The sequence below is a fragment of the Myodes glareolus genome, chromosome 16, assembly GCF_982192425.1.
Source record: "Myodes glareolus chromosome 16, mMyoGla1.1, whole genome shotgun sequence".
Lineage (NCBI taxonomy): Eukaryota > Metazoa > Chordata > Mammalia > Rodentia > Cricetidae > Myodes > Myodes glareolus.
This window is the reverse complement of record NC_142041.1, coordinates 28586904-28603478: the sequence shown is the minus strand read 5'-3', so window position 1 is coordinate 28603478 and position 16575 is coordinate 28586904. Positions and strand designations below refer to the sequence as shown.

The 16575-nt window shown below is 49.1% G+C and overlaps 1 protein-coding gene across 1 annotated transcript in view; it reads right to left on the bottom strand.

The window, feature by feature from the left end:
• The window catches only part of Gabbr2 (gamma-aminobutyric acid type B receptor subunit 2), a 353494-nt gene that overhangs the window by 76250 nt on the left and 260669 nt on the right, over window positions 1-16575 (bottom strand). Inside the window, exons 8-9 of the mRNA XM_085677181.2 lie at window positions 10715-10775; window positions 2314-2394 (exon numbers count right to left, since the gene is read on the bottom strand). Of these exons, the coding sequence (XP_085533307.1) occupies window positions 2314-2394; window positions 10715-10775 (142 nt within the window). The remainder of the gene's footprint in view (window positions 1-2313; window positions 2395-10714; window positions 10776-16575) is intronic.

Sequence of the window (16575 nt, the reverse complement as noted above, 5' to 3'; positions counted from 1 at the left end):
CCTCCACTAAGCGCATCTCAGCTAGAAGCACGGGAGCCTGATGGAGATGCTGAGCAACTGTGCTGCATGCAGCCCTGGGTTTTGTTTTCGTTCATTCCTCATTCGTCCCTCCACCATTGAGAATCACCTCCCATCAGTCAGGCCTGATGCTGGACATTAAGGATACATAATGAACAAGATACAGTCTCTGCCCTCGGGGGTGGGGTGCAGCCTTGGGGAAAGAGCAGAGCAATTGGAGACAACACCAATTTCTGAATGCTGGCTTCAGGATGATGCGGAGACAAGAGATGCACAGATGGAGGCTTTAATGTATGGACACTCAGCTTATCTACACACTATAAATAAGATAAATATTAGAGCCTTCTCAATCGACTCATCCATCACCCTTATAGGTGGTGGGCTGAACAGTCTTCTAGGTGTTTTGTGACTTCTAGAGCTAGTAACTGGCTGGCTGGCAGGACTGAGACCCAGATCTGCCTGGTCCTAAAGCTTATGGGGCAAACAGTTCCTGTGGATGCAGCCTGGGGTGAGTACCCAGCAGGCAGCGGAGAACAGCTCCCTGGGATGGAGTCAGGAGATGCTTCCTAGAGGGGGGGAGGGGGACGCAACTGCTGGAGGGTGAGAAGAGTGGCTGGCGGTCACCAGATGAGAAGGAAGGCTGCCCCCCGGGACACAGCCTGGGGACAGGCACCAAGGTGTCCCAACATTGGAGGAACTGAAGCTTTTTGGCCAGGCAGATTTCTGAGAGAAGATGGAGAACTGCGGAGAGGGCCCCTTCATGGATGTCTTAAGGACACAGCACAGAGCAAGATGCATTTCTAAATCCTGGAACCACAGCAAAAATGCACTTTGCTATCAGCCTGTGTCTTCTCTTTATTTCATACTTGATACTTTCTCTCTATTGTCTTCCCCAGTGCTGGGGGCAGAGCCTGGGCCTCCTGCGTGCTGGGCTGGCACCCTATCAGGAGCTCAGTACCCAGAATCCTATTCCAAAGCCCCCTCTCCCCCCAGTCTAGGAGCAGACAGATCTCTCATGATACCAGGACTCTAGAGGTTAGGACAGGCTGTGTCCTTCACAGGCGGTGTGAATTTGGGGCGACACCATTTCTGAGCTCTTTTTTCTTTTTGGTTTTTCCAGACAAGGTTTCTCTGTGTATCCCTGGTTGTCTTGGAACTTGCTCCATAGACTAGGCTGGACTAGGCGATGTTCTAGGAGCTGAACTCTATAGATCCATAGATGAACAAGACCAAGTCCCACCTAAGGCACCATAAGAGAGCTCTGTCTGGTGGTCTTGGGTTTAATGATTAACTCTGGGCACAGAAAAAATTCCTGATGACCTAATATGATTTAAGCAAAACCGTCTGGGTGCCACAGAGTTCCAGTTTCCTTGACCGCTACCCAGAGACTAGGCCGTTCGTCCAGTCTACCTATCCCCGTGTCCCTCCGCGCATCTATGCTTTCGTCACTAATTACTCATCCATATCTGTTGCATATATGCATGCATGCAGCTATCCATATATCCATGCAGGCCTACTAGTTCATCCATGTATCCATCTATGCATCCAGTTACTTATGTATTCCTGCATTCATCCATTTATCCATATCTATCTATCTACCCTCTTACCTATATACCCACCCAACTCATTTCCAGGCTTTTATCTGTCCTATCTACTTATATACTCAGCCACCATTCACCAACCTATTCTTTTTTTTTTCGATTATTAATGCAGCGATATCGCCAATTTCACTATCGATTCAGCATATAGATCATGTCTATATGACTAGCGACAGTCGCAAGCAGGATTCCAACCTGCGACCTTGGCACTAGGCACTCAGCGTTAGGCGCTCCTACCACTCTGAGCCACTGCTCGAGCTGGTCCAACCTATTCTTTTATCCATCCATTCACTCACCCATGTATCCACCGACCCACACATTCATCCATATCCATCCACTCATCCATTTACCCACCTTCTCACCCATGCATCTATGTATCCATTTACTCATACATCTTCTTGATGTTATAGTTTTTTTCTTTAACTACCAAGTTTCCAACATGCCAGATCCTGGCTGACAGCAGGAATTTAGAGAGAAACAGAACTCAGAAAGGAGCTCTGGTCTCTTTCAATATAAAGCAATGGTGGTCATAGAAAAGGCAGAAACAGAAGACAAACTCCACAGGTTCGCCCCAGGAGCTGGACAGAGTGAGTGGGGGTCTGTGCTCAGTGAGTGAGTAGTTGTGTTGAGGAGGCTCTCTTGACCTCACAAAGTGCTGAGTGCATGGCGCGCCCTCCGGGAAGTCCGCGAGCCTTACCCTGGAACCTGATGGTGTCGTTGATGATCTCCAGTGTGTCAGCCACTGCGTTGTACTCGCCCACCTTCACCTCTTTTTTGTCTGTGGAGAACGAGAGACAGAGGCCCGTCAGCTGGGGTCCCAGGCTCGTGTCTAGGGGCTCTCATGGACCCTGGCTGTCTGTAGTTTCCCCTTCTCACATGTCTCCAGTTAGGATCACAAAGCTTGCCACTGTCCTGGGCTGGTATCTTAGCAGGTGTCCCCAGTGCCGCATCCCTCAAGATGGGAAGCCCATTTCCACCAAAGGGACTCTACCTGATCGCCCCTCCTTCCTGCTCAATGGTGACTTCCCTTGCTTGGTTGGCTTTATCTCAGGACAGCAGGGACTACTTCTTCCTCTGTCTCAGGACAACTTAGGAGACAGAGGGCACAGACAGACCATTCCCTTGATGCCAGCCCCCAGATCCCCTGAACTTTATTCTATCTCCCCTGGGCTGCATCCACAATCTCCTGAAGACCCTGATAAGTGAGGACCCCAAAGCACTGTAGGCATTCCACCAGCTGTAGGTAGTGGGGACCAACTCTTCCTTCATTCTGGACAGGACCAGCCTGCGAATGCATCCTGAGGCAGAACCAGGATGGTTCAATAGCCAGGCTGCTCTCTCGAGACATTGAGCAGCACCCCGATACTCTTGTTTCCCTGCATGCCTGTTCAGTGTATTTTCCTGTCTCATTGGTCAATTCTGGATGCCTTCATCTTCCTTATTATTTCTTGGCTTTAGTTCACTGTATTGGCCATTGTCAAGGGTAAAGATGGCAATGACTCGCTTAGGAAGGTATCAGGAAAAAAAGGTTTACTTTTTCCAAATAACATAGGACACTGGGTGACAAATGGTGTTGAGGTGGTGGGACTTTTAAGAAGAGGCCTGGTGGGAGGCATTTGGGTCACTGGAGGTGTCCCTTTCTAATGACATGGAGGCCATTCTAAATGGGTTGTGGTTTCTTCTGTGAGAGTGATCTGATGGGAGGGCTGAACTGTGTGCCAAACAAGTCTCTTTTCTTTAGAAAATACTCAGCCTCAGGTATTTTGTTACAGTAACAGATAATGGTACCTTCAGTGCGTGGTGAAGGGGCTCTTAGTGCTGCTATGCTGGCAGCAAAACTAAGTCTTGAGAGTTGGCCATGGCTTTGTCTAAGGCCCCAGCAGCACTAGGATCGGAGCTCAGTTCCAACCCTGGGCTTTTCTCATGGCTCCTGCTCTTCCTGACTATGGTGCCTTGATGGAATTTCTGAGTGATGGCTCTGTGCCTGGCTCCAGAGGGGCTGGCTCCATGGCTCACCCCTAGAGAAGCTCACCTACTGCTCTAAAGCCACCAAGGTGCAGGTGGGTCCCCGAAGCTGCAGACTCCAGCCAGCCAAGTGTCCGGAGCTTATAAAAGGCACCCAAAGGGATTCCAGGGAGACAGAGTCTGAACTGAGTTTGCAGAAGTACAGAAGCCCTGCTCATCCCTTGTAAGCATTCGGGAGGCAGACTGGAGGATTTCCTAGGCCACACTTCTGCCTGCTTCCTAGACTTCAGGGAACGAGAACGGTAAAAGTCACAGGGGAGGGGATTCACACCGCCCAGGTGGCTGCTGCTTGCTTGGATCACCTAGGTCTTAAATGTCATATTAACACACTCTGTAGGTGGCTCCGGGTTCCCGTTGTCACCTTTGCAAGTTCTGAGTCTCATGGGCTCCCCAGTCAGCTTCCATCACCAGGAGGAGGAGGCCCTGATTTGTTTATTCAGCAGGGGGAGGCAGTGCATGAAATATGCAGGCCCATTGGAACAAACCCTCAGGACTGGGGAAGCGGCACTGCAGGGACCCCATGGCACCCACAGTCACACAGTCCGCTACAGACTCATACAACCCGCCGTATGCACTGCCCCATGGAAATGAAATAATCAACTTCCCACGAAGATCATAATCACCATAGTTTCTCTCAGGAGGTAATACTGGGAGGCTCCAGGACCTAGCAAGTCTCTGTATTGCGTGATTGGAACCATGACCTAATTCCCCTGTCCAGAGAGAAGAGATGGGGCCTCAGACAGGCAAAGGAAGGGTTTGGAGTTACATGGGCCAGTGCCCAAGGAGCACCTGATAGGGTTGCCTTGCTTCTGCTTCAGGATACTTCTCCTGCCCATGCTGAGCAGGGCTGCCCATCATCCTGCCTCCATTTATCGAGTACTTATTTGCATGCTGAGCCCAGCTCAGGGGCTCAAACCATCAATAATTTTCCACAGGCAGGTCAAAGTCAGAGTTACTTCCACACCCTTGATTAGGGCGGCCTGAGGCATCTTTAATGTCACGGAAGTGTTACACTAAGTCCCTGAGTTTGTCAGGCACTTGCAATGGGCCAGGCTCCAAGCTGGGGGCTGGAGACACGAAGATGTAAAACATACAGTGTGCATGTATGTACCTGCCGCCTCAGTACTAGGGAGGCTGCAGCAGGAGAATAGCAAGGTCAGGGCCAGCCTGGGCTACATATTGAGAGCCTGTCTCAGAACATTTACCAAGCACCTCACCACTGGCTCAACTACCAGGAACTGGTAGTTATTTAACCCATGAAGAGAGCGAGTGAGCTTTGCTGGACTCAAGACACTCCATACGTTCTCTTACTGCAACCGATGTCTCTCCTTCACGCTTTCCTCATCCCCAACCAAGTTTATTTTGTTTTTAACATGGTCCCACTAAGTTGCACGGGCTGGCTTTGAACTTCTAAGTTGCCAAGACTGGCCTTGAATTTGTGGTCCTCCTGCTTCAGCCTGCCTAGCCATTGGGATCACAAGCGTGTACAAGATGCTTGCCCCTTTTTGTTTTTTCCATCCACTGGCTATGTGTCAGCCTGACATGAAGCCAACACTTGTGGCAAAAGTCTTTTATTTATTATGATTAGTGTGTAGGTGTGTAAGGATCAGGATCAATTGTTGGGGGTCAGTTCTTTCCTTCCACAGTGGGTTTTGGGTGGCAAATTCAGGCTGTCAGCAACGGCAAGTGATTTTACCCACTGAGCCATATCACTGGCCCAGCACTTCCAGATTTTCAGCCTGGTCCTCTACCCTAAAAGCATGTGGCAATTCTACAGATCCGTGTTGGGTCTTTTAAATCAGAACCCACAGACAAGGGTGTCTGTGTACAGCCTGGAACAAGACTATCCCAGCAGGGGTAGGGGTCATTACAATGGCTGTCACTGGCTGGTCCCCTGTCCCCATGCTTGGCTGTGTTTGCTGTCAGCTCTTTCTCCAGTAGCGTTGAGCAGTTCTGGTGGTTCTCGGCCTTAGTGGGGCCTTAGAGGCCCGAGGTTCTGAAACTTTCAGATTTCTGGGTACCAGCCTATTCATCATAGAACCCCAGACGTTAAGAAGTGGATTGTGGGGCAGGGTAGTGTTTTTTAAAAGCTCCCAAAGCAGACCCTATCACAAAGATGGCGTGGAGAGCCACTGGGCTTTCAGTATGGACAATCTCTGGTTCTTTTTTGTTTTTTGAGACTGGGTCTCACTGTAACTTTGGAGCTTGTCCTGGAACTCTAGCTCTTGTAGACCAGGCTGGCCTCGAACTCAGAGATCCACCTGCCTCTGCCTCCAAAGTGCTGGGATTAAAGGCGTGCACCACCACTGCCTGGCTTTAATTTTCTAGCTCTTAGAGGCTAAAAACATTATGAACCAGAACAATCCTAGTTTTTCTCACACTCTCTTTAAAAGGTGCGTTATCACTCTTATTTTTCTTCCTAAACCTTGCATTTTGGAACCTAGAGAAAACAGAGCCCATTGGCAATAATTTGGATGCTGAAAAATGTCCAGTTTGAAAATAATTTCTGGCTGTGAGCCAAAGAGTGTCCAGGAGTCAGTTGCACCAAGGCTTTATCAGGAAGTGACATGGCCTCCTCCCTGAGCTGCATCCTCCAGGTAGGAGAATAAGCTGGCTCTATATTCCATTTGACAGGTCCCTATCCTGTCCTCGTATGCTCCCTGTGACATGGTTTCTCTCTCGTTCCCCTATTTTCCCTGTGACATGGTCTCTCTCCCGTCCCCCTGTGTTCCAAGTGACATGTCTTTACCTCATCCCCCAAATGCCCATTCTTACTTGAATCTAGTTTGAAGGAGGCAAACATATGTGTCGAAGTTAAATTATTGGCCTGCTAGAGTGGTGAATCCCTGTAATTTAGAATTTAGGAGCTAGAGACAGAAGGATCACAAGTTTGGTGTGGGCTACAGGCTAGGCTGCAAAATCAGTTCCTGAAAGCCTGAACTGTGGAGATGGTCTCAAAGAAAACAACGCAAAAAGAGGAAGACCCAACTATCAAAAAATTTAAAAAATGCAAAGCAGAGGACCTTATCATGGGGGGAGTATGGGGGTGTGCACACCTAAACTTAAAAGTTCTGCTCCATAAGGACCTGAAATTTACAGAGCAGAGGCAGACCAGGTGGCACTTTTGAAGTCTAAAGCTAATGAGGGTCAGAGGGTCAGAACTGTCAGCTAGCAAATGGCTCAGAGACTTAACATGTTAGGGAGCTGACCCTGAAAGCCACTGCATAACTTAGTTATGGAGAGGGGAGAAAGAAAGAGGGAGAAGGAGGAAAAGAAGAGGAGGGAGAGAGGGATTAGGGAACACCACAGGCAGGAAAGAGGGACATAGGCATCCCGACACTATTGGCAGGAAGCAATGGTCACAGAAGTCTGACGTACGTATGCACATTTAAGGTGCACACTGTCTCCGACCCAAGGGCCTGCAGAAGACCCAGTTGAATCCATAAGGGGATATATATAAGGCCTTATTATTCATGAGGATACCAAGTTTAAGATAAGCTGGTGCTTGTAACTGGGGGGTGGGTGCAGGATGGATGTATCCATGGAGACAGTGAAGCGCTCCCACCAAGGAATCAGAGGTATATTTAAAAACCGTGTGCTGAGTGTAAAACAATAGCAACCACTAAACAGGGAAAGCCCAAAAGCCATATAAGCCCGTGGCATTGAGGCAAACTCAAGATATACACAGTTCACGTTGGGGGAGGACACACAAAGGCAATATTCTCACTAAGCAATGAAGGTGTGGGTCACCCACTGGGGAAGCGGAGTACGGGGTAAGTGAGGGGAACAGGGGTATGAACAAGCCAGAGGGTCTTTCGTGTGCCAGCGAGGCGTGTGAGGCAAGGCCACACTTGTGGTCATTGTTGAGAATGGCCATGGGAGAGAAGCTACCGGTAGCTGTCGTGACAGTCCCCCATGCCAGCCACCTAGCCAGACAAACGACTGCAGCAGGTCACTGAATACTCGGTCACTTTCACAGCAAGGGACACGACTGTCTTTTATTTCACTATTTTTCAATGAATCCTGAAATGAAATTTCAGAGCGATTAGGCTACACCGCCTGGAAAACAACGATATTTTCACATGAGGGGAATGAGCTGCCCATCCCTGGAGGTAATCAAGCAGAGACGAGGAGAGTCAGGGCTCCTTGAAACACACAGAATCTGCAATTCTATTTAAGCACAATGCCTTCTATCTTCTGGGCCCCCTTCCTTGAGGGGGTTCCTTGTGGACAGTAAAGGCTGGGACAACACCCTGGTCCCAGTAAGTCCGCCTTCACTAGTGTCCTGTCCCTGCTGACCCACGACCCTGCTAGAGTTTGCTGAAGTTCAGGGGACTCCAATGTTTGAATCCATGGGGCCTTTCAGACTGTGGGTGGTGAAGGGCACGACAGTGTGTGTCATGAGACAGGAAAGGACATTAAAAACCAGCCTCAGGAGTCTCCAATCAGAGCCAAACTGTTCTGAGAGTTCTCTAGTAGGTTCTGGGACACATCTTCCCGTCTTTATGGGCGCTGACATTTGGCCAGAGAGATTATGAAGTCCCCGGACTGGGGGCAGGAACTGTGTCTGATCCAGCTTGGTGTTCCCCTAGAGGGCACAGCAAAGCACCAGGCAGACGCTGGGGACCGGAGACGCTGTGTCCGCATCTGTGCATCCAGAAGACCAGGCGGTAATTAAGGGTGTGCTTGGAGAGGAGGGGCTTCTGCTGCTTGAGGTACATTATGAATGGCAATTACAGCATTAAGAGCCTGGAAGATCCCATCCCTTTAGATGAGGTGTGCAGACACCAGCCCCAGAGGCTGTCCTTTATATCTCAAGGAAGCCACCATCCGTCAGTCTCACAAACGGGCCTAATGAAGGCAGGCTGCTGGGAGCAGATGCCGGGCCTTCTATGGGAACGCCAAACAAGGCCTAATCACGCCCTGCTTGGCTTCCTCCCTGCTACACATTCCCAGTGCTGCTTAGAAGAGGCAGTTACTGGGAATCTTTTTTCTCTTAAAGGGAAGGAAAAAGCTACTTCTCCAATATTCATTTCCATCCACACAGAGCTCAGGAGAAGGCAGAGTGGGTGGAGGATGAGCAGGAATTGGGCAGGACTGGAAATGGGCACAGCCAGGGTGGGCGTGGCTCTGCAGGATGGTCTCACCAGCCATCTAGGGTGCAGAGCTTACTGCCCAGCAGGGAAGGGCACATACACATGAGCTACGTGGAGGAGGGTCTAGGATATGGTGATGGGGGCAACAGGGAAGGGAGAGGAGAGGGACATGAATGGGCAGTAGTAGGTTTCTACCCGGGTAGCTGAGGCTGGAGCTGCTATTACCTTTGGGGAGGAAAGTCAACATTCTTTGGAGGTATTTTGTCCAAAGTGAAGGCTTCTGGGTATTTGTACCTAGTCGCCATCATGGCTCTGGGTTGATCCCAGAAATGGAAGCATTAACTTCTCTGACAACAGGCCCTACTCCTGGTTTGTTAGGAGGAGGAGCCACTGCTTCTAGAGAGATGCTGCTTGATTTGTTCTGGGCAGGACCACAAACCCGGTCCTTACTGTTTGCTGTGCTGTCTGCCCTATGAGTTCAGGTATGCTCAACCCACAGCTGCTGAAGTTGATGCCAAGCTTAACATACGAGAAAGAAGAAGGCGATAAAATCAGCATGCACCTCTGCGATCAGGGAACCCACATCTTACAAAGCACCTTGGGCGAGGGATATAATTTGAGAACTAGAAACGTGACAAAAGGATTTAGTTGCCATCATTCAAAAAACAAGCATATTCGCTAGGCTGCTTACTTTGTTCAGCCAATGAAGAAGACTTAACAAATGGGAAAATAATTACATTTGCCTAAGATGACACCTTTTGTGCACGCTAGAGAGCTGACATGCGTTTCAATTACCTGCCCTGGGAAGATGAATGAGCAAACTATGCAGTCGCATTTGGAGGAGGCAGCCTGAGAAACACCTCTCCAGACTGATCGGGAGTCTGGTGGGATTCGTCAGAAAGAATCTGAAGAGCTTACTTTAATTCTGGCTTTCCCTGGAATGACTGTGGGATCTGCTTCCCTTCTCATCAAGACGCCAAGAAGAAGCGCTCTTACAGAAGGTCTCTCCAGTGGGGCGGGCTAACCACAATCATAAGGACCACACTGGGCCAAACAGAGGCAACTGTCTCAAGGAGTGTCCAGCCCTGCTCCCCTATGTGCCCCGAGGACTCTGATGAGCTACCAGGCCTCTCTGAACTGTGTTCTCGCCACACATGGAACACGGCTGGGGTGGTTTCTAAGCCCCACTTTGACTCCGGTAGCAGCAGCCAAATCCACCAAACGGATTGGTTCCTGCAGAACATCAAGTGGTAAACAAAAAGCGGTGCATGGGGGAGGGGGGCAGAGAGGAAGTGGAGGGTGTAATAAAACTGAGGCTAAGGAGACACACTGGACTTGTGTGATTGTTGGACCTTGTGAGGGTTTTCCATTAAACTGTCAGCTTGCAATGGTTGGAGGACTGATAGATGGGGCATGGAAAGACATTAAGAACTTGTGAAACGCTCCTGTAGGTACAGCGGCTATGTCCTCCAGAAGAAATGCACGCCGAAGGATTTATATATTGAAATGAGCTAATGTCTAGGAGTGGCTTTACAATGGCTAACAAAAAGTGGTCAGGTGGGGGTGAGCCAAGGCAACATAAGACTGGCAAAGGGCGGGCAGTGGCTTTGGCTGGGGGATGAAGATGCGGGGATCTTTACATTGGCCTGTCTTGGGGTCTGTTGAACACTTCTGTGATCAAATCCTGAAGTGATGCAGCCTTCTCGGCGTAGTGCTATCGACTTACCCATGCTCCCCTTTCTGAGAGTCTAGGAGTTACAGGGGGGTAAGGTAGGCTTGGGGAGCTAGGCATTTGAGAAACAATTTTTCACATAGCTGTAACTCATGCTCTCATGGGGACGCGCTTCCTATCGACTCTTGTTTTATCTGGAATCTCATATCAGATTTCCATCTCTTCTGATGCCTTTTATTGCAGAAACACAACATCCCTGAATATAAATGCCGTCAGCTGGAAAGAATAAGCATCAAAAAGCCTACCTTGAAATTGAGTAAATTTAATGGTTCCCATTCTCTCTCCGTTCCGGAACACAACTTGACCCTAAAAACAAAACAAAACAAACAAACGGGAACAAAAGAGAAATGTCACATTAGCTCACTGAAATCTTGAAATGGCATGGTGTGGCTATTAATACTGGAGAGAAATCAGCTCCCATCTGAGGCAGACACCCAAGGCAAACTCGTCGCCTACACGTTAGTTGTGACTTTATCTGCTTAATATGCGAGGATCACAAAATCAATAATGGAACTGTCATCGATGAACAAAAGCCGAGATAGCATTGTCATTAGCACAGTGATTACGGAATGCCTACGTGGCTGTGTTGTCATGGGACAAAGTCTTCTAGTGGGTTGGAGGCAGAGGTGGGGCTTCTGATGGTGGGTCCTTTGCACACTCAGAAAGATATAGGGTTTCCCTGAGGTTATTTGGTTGGAGGACCATCAGAGTGCTGGAGGGTGGGTGGGTTCTTCTTTAAAAAGTTACATCTATCTATCTATCTATCTATCTATCTATCTATCTATCTATCTATCTACCTACCTACCTATAGATCAGTGTGTGTGGTTTAATATTAAGGATGGAGAATGTTTTGGAAAACTCATCCTGAGGTGATGTCAGCCCCAATTATAACTGGGCTATGATGCAGCTCGAAATTAAGCATCTCCATCCAGCAAGACCTGACTACTGTCACAGGCAGCTGAGCGCCTCTCATTAGGGACTTGGGGGCTAAAGATTGCTGTCATCTCCAGCATCTGCCTTGATGGTTCCCATATGCTTGGCTGAGAACACTAGGGATTAAAGAAGCCACATCAGCTCTTTCTGCCCACTTGGGGTCCCTGCTAGAATTTTGTAACCATGGAAGGAAACTGACGAGGAGAAACTGACACGCAGCCTGTCACTGCATCTTGACAGCTAGCTTAGGTGGTGTGGGTGATGCCCACTTTACAGATCAAGAAACTGAGACTAAGATGGGGAAATGGCTCGATGGAAAAAGCACTTGTCCTGTGAGGACCTGAGTTTGATTCTTTAGAAAAACCAGGTGTGGCAGGGTACATCTGTAACCGCTGTGCTGTTATGTCAAAACAGGTGAAGCCAGGAGAGCCCTTGGTGGCAGCTGGGGCATCTGGCCTAGTGTAGCAAGCCTCGAAGAACAAAGAGATCCTGCCTCAAACAAGGTGAAAGGTGAGGACCAATACCTAAGATTGCCTCAGCTTCCTCATGCACACACACACATACACACGCACACATGCACACATGCACGAGTATGAATGTGCATGCGTGCGTGGGGAGCGTGTAAAGAAAAGAAATGGAGAAAGGCTAATGTGCTGATTGCAAGGTCACTGTAAATGAGGCTGGAATCCAATCCCAGTTTCATCTTATTTGTTTAGAAGTGCCAAGGACCAAACGCAGGACCTTGTGGCTCTGAGGCGAGTGTGCTACCACTGAGCTACATCCCCGACCGTATTTCATTAAGACCCATGCTATTTCACTATGTTGCTTCGGCTCCAGAAAGACAAGTCTCCTCCTCTTGCTGTTACGGTGAAATTCAGGAAGGAAGCTGTTTCCATGGTACCCTGCTTCCCTCTCCCTGCCAGGGCAACGGTACTGTGCATCCACTCCATTCTCAGGAGAAGGTCCTGGGAGCATCTTCCCTCGGGGAAATCCACAGGTGGGGCCCCATGGCTTGGAGAGCAAAGAGGATCCCGCAATGTGTCCTCAGAAACACCTTCCCATGCCACTTTGACACCTTTTTGAAGTCCTGAAGACAGCTGTGAGCGGCACCAGTTTGAAACTGAACACCCACCCAATTCCACATTCAGGTGGCAGTAAGCAATTCCCTAAAGTGTGAAAACACTTCAACGGAAGGTGAGACAGGAGCTGTGATTTTATTTCTAGGGATGATTGGAAATCTCAGAACACCTTCCAAAAGGATCATGTTTATGCAAATGGACCACTTTACCTGGGTGGGAAAGATGCAAACAGCTCTCCACAAGGAGAAAATGGAGAAAAAAATAAATCCCCCAAGGGCAGAGCCCTAAATTCTTTACTGATCTCTTGCTAGGATCTGAAGAATTCCAAAGGCATTTAGGTCTACAGTGCGGATGTTCTACAGATTCTGGTATCGTTAAAACGTGAGTGGGAGGGCGTGCGTGGGAGGGTGTCCTTGTCCAGATGAAACTGGAACAGGGGCAGGGGTAGAAAAAAGATTCTCCCTCTGATTTTTTTTAGTATTGTCTTCTGTTTTTCCTTTTGAAAAGATTTATTGTTTCTTTCAAATCATGCGCGAGTGTGTGTGTGTGTGTGTGTGTGTGTGTGTGTGTGTGGTCCATCCGCCCATGCACATTAGTGCAGGTGCTCACAGGGGTCAGAAGAGGGCATCAGGTCCCCTGGAGCTGGAGTTCTAAGCAGTGGCTGTGAGTCTCTCTAAGACTAGGAACTGAACCCAGGTCCTCGGCAGGTGCTCTTCACTTCAGCCCCATCTTTTCAGTCTCCTGTTTTCTTTTTAAACAAAACTAAGTACTCCATTTTAAAGTAAGACTTGCCATGTTTTATTTTACCAGCAATAGCTGATTTTATTAGCAGGAACTCACCCCTCCCTTTTAATGTCTCAGGAAACACAGAGGTAGGAGAACAAGTCTCACAAGCCACACTCTTCCTAGGCGACATTCTGGACACTATCCCTAAACTATAGCCCCTTCTAGCTCCTGATAGGTCACAGGCACTCAGCGGACGGCTCTTGATAGGTCACAGACACTTAGGGGGCGGGCTCCCTATGGAAGGCAGGCACTCAGTGGGCGGCTCCTGATAGGACACAGGCACTCAGTGGGCGGCTCCTGATAGGACACAGGCACTCAGTGGGCGTCTCCTGATAGAACACGTGCACGTAGGGGGCAGCTCCTGATAGGACACAGGCACTCAGGGGGCGGCAGTGGTCATTTTCATTTAAATGCTCTTAATAGCTGAGAGTTGAAAGAAAAAGATCTGAGGTAGCTGTCAACACTTGGGAAGAGATTTCCAACTCCCAAGTGAGATCACGTGGCAAGGAGTTAACCAGGTAGCCTCAGCTTCCCAGAAGGGTCATCCCCAGATGACAGAGCCACAAACCTCATGAGCTACCACTGTGTGCTCTGCCTCCCCACAAGAGGGTGGTTTATCCTTAAGGGGGATGATTTTTGTTTGTGTTAGACGGTGTCGATGATACATGGATAGCAGTTGACTTCAGATGGTCCGTCCTTACCAGAGGGGAGGCCCAGAGCTCAGAGAGACCCCTCTGAGGAAACTGTGTCATGTGACCCAGTGTGCTGAGTGACTTCTCATTGACGGTTCTCTGCATCATTGCCAACTACTCACAGGACCGTTGGTCCAGCTGAGGAAGGACTCTTGTCCGTGAGAAGATTTTCAAGAAGGCCTCTTTAGAAGCTACCCTCCGTGTTACAAGATGCCAGCTCAGAACACAATATTTGACCTACTCTATGACAAGCATTCTTTGTTTTAAATTGATTCTCACTCTGTTGCCCAGGCAGGCCTCAAATTCCAGATCTCAAGAGGTCTTCCTGCCTCAGTCTCTTGAATGGCAGTTGGGTCTCCAGGGGTGCCTAACCGTGTCTTGTCTAAGTGCCTCTCTGAGCAACAAATCTCACTCCAGGGAAGCTTTGCCTCAGTTAATGAGTAGGAAATGTCAGTCAGTGGTGGGGCTGTGACAAAGGAAGAGACCGATCTAATTGTGGAGCTGGTCTCGCTTCTCTCAGTCCCTTTTGACTTTGGCTCCCGAGACAACTTCCTGACTCATTTCCTGTAGACAGCCCTTGCCTTAAGGGCTGCTTTGAGTAACCCAACCCAAGACATCCAGTTGTGAAGGGCTTGGGCAGGAAGTGGGGGGTAAGGGATTCTGGGTGACATCCCAATGACCACCAGTCTTCTGTGACTTACTGTGTGGCTCACTTCAGTGAAAGGAGTGGGGGAGTCAGGGTGGGGAGGGGGAGGGGGACTGGAGATGTAAGCAGAGAGGAGCCTTTATCCTGGAACCCAGCTGACCTCCCCTGTAGTGGGGCAAGAGTTGCAGCTCAGTCAGCAACTGCTTAAGGCTTTTCTGTTTCCCCAGATGCAGACCTGTGATTCCTCGGACGCTCACTAGAAGCCCCATTTACAGGGCAAGGACTCGTACTAACCCCCGCTCTTGGCTCCTGGTTTTGCCCTGTCAGGTCATAATTCCACCTCTGATGTCTCCAGAGCTCACTTATCTCACTTATCAAAAGAGAAGGGAAGAAAATAAAATACTGTTTCTTAGCAACCTTTTGAGATGCACCTCAAGAGTCACCAAAATGGTATACAGAATTATTGCTAAGACAGTTACTTGTGTCCTTAGAGGAGCCCAGGCCCACGCGTGGGTGTGCATAACTCTTTGTAACTCTCTCCTCATGGGCCCTCAGGTGTGCCTTGCATTTCCTTCTGATTTCTCTTTCTTCTACCCCTCCTCTATTTAAGTCTATGTTTAAAGTGTCTCAATCTAAAATTCTTCTTCTTTTTTTTTAAGATTTATTTATTTATTATGTATACAGCGTTCTGCTTGCAGGCCAGAAGAGGGCACCGGATCTCATTACAGATGGTTGTGAGCCACCATGTGGTTGCTGGGAATTGAACTCAGGACCTCTGGAAGAACAACCAGAACTCTTAACCTCTGAGCCATCTCTCCACCGTCCTCTAAAACTAAAGCCACCAATCCCAGTTTGACCCTCACTAAGGCTCCTAGGAGATCAGGGAACTCCTGTGGCTGCTGAGGGGGACAGTGTGTACCAATGTGTCTGTTCCTCACTGGTACTAGTAGGTGGTACTGCTTTCTAAACTCCACCCCAAGAATTGTGTGCCTGTGCTCCCTATCCTGAAAGTCTGAGGCAGGGTTTCTCTGTAGCTTTGGAGCCTGTTCTGGAACTAGCTCTTGTAGACTAGGCTAGCCTCGAACTCACAGCGATCCTCCTGCCTCTGCCTCCCGAGTGCTGGGATTAAAGGCGTGCACCACCACAGCCTGGCTCCCAAAGACTTCTGTCTATAATGTCACATTTCTCCTTGAGCGGAGCCAGTTGGGACTGTTGTCGCAATGGGGACCCATCCATGTGAGAAATTAACTCCTAAGGTGTGGAGTTCGGTAGCTGTGACCTGGGCTGTACTCATAGTTCAGTCATTCTTCCATGTATTCTCCTCTGTGTGGCAGGGGCTGCAGGCCTCCAAGTCACGTTTCCCAGAATCCCCTGCTAGCCTGTTCCATTTACATCTTGCTAATGGGAAGCATTCATGGGGAAAAGTTTACATCAGGGAAAAATTTCATCCTATCCCCACTCTGGTTTTGGTCACAGCTATAAAAGTTACAAGTGATTGAGGATATAGTGGGGCCAAGTGGTACCCACTGGGCTACCTGCTCAGTGTCCAGAGAGACACAGCCTCCCGTGTAGCAGATCTGGCAACGCTAGGGTCTGGCAGGCCTGGATATCAGCTCGTTATTTGACTTGTATTCCAAATCTGCTCCTTGATCATTTTTAGAAACCCATTGGAAGTTAGACGCCATCACGATTAGCATCCTGTGAAGAAGCCAGGGCCCCAGGCCTTGAAGAGGCAGGGGCAGCCCCACCTTCCTTCCTGTCCCTCTGTCTTCAGGGGCCTGGCAATGCCTGCAATATGTCACTTCAGGGACATCTCTTCTTGTTCCAGCCCTCCCAAAGAAGGCACAGACTGACGTGGTGCCTACCTTGTTTTGATAAGAACTACTATGGAGTAGATGTGGAAATAAAATCGTGGAGGAAAGCTCTCAGGTGGAGAAGAGATAAAGGCTTACTTTCCCCTCAAAGAGACG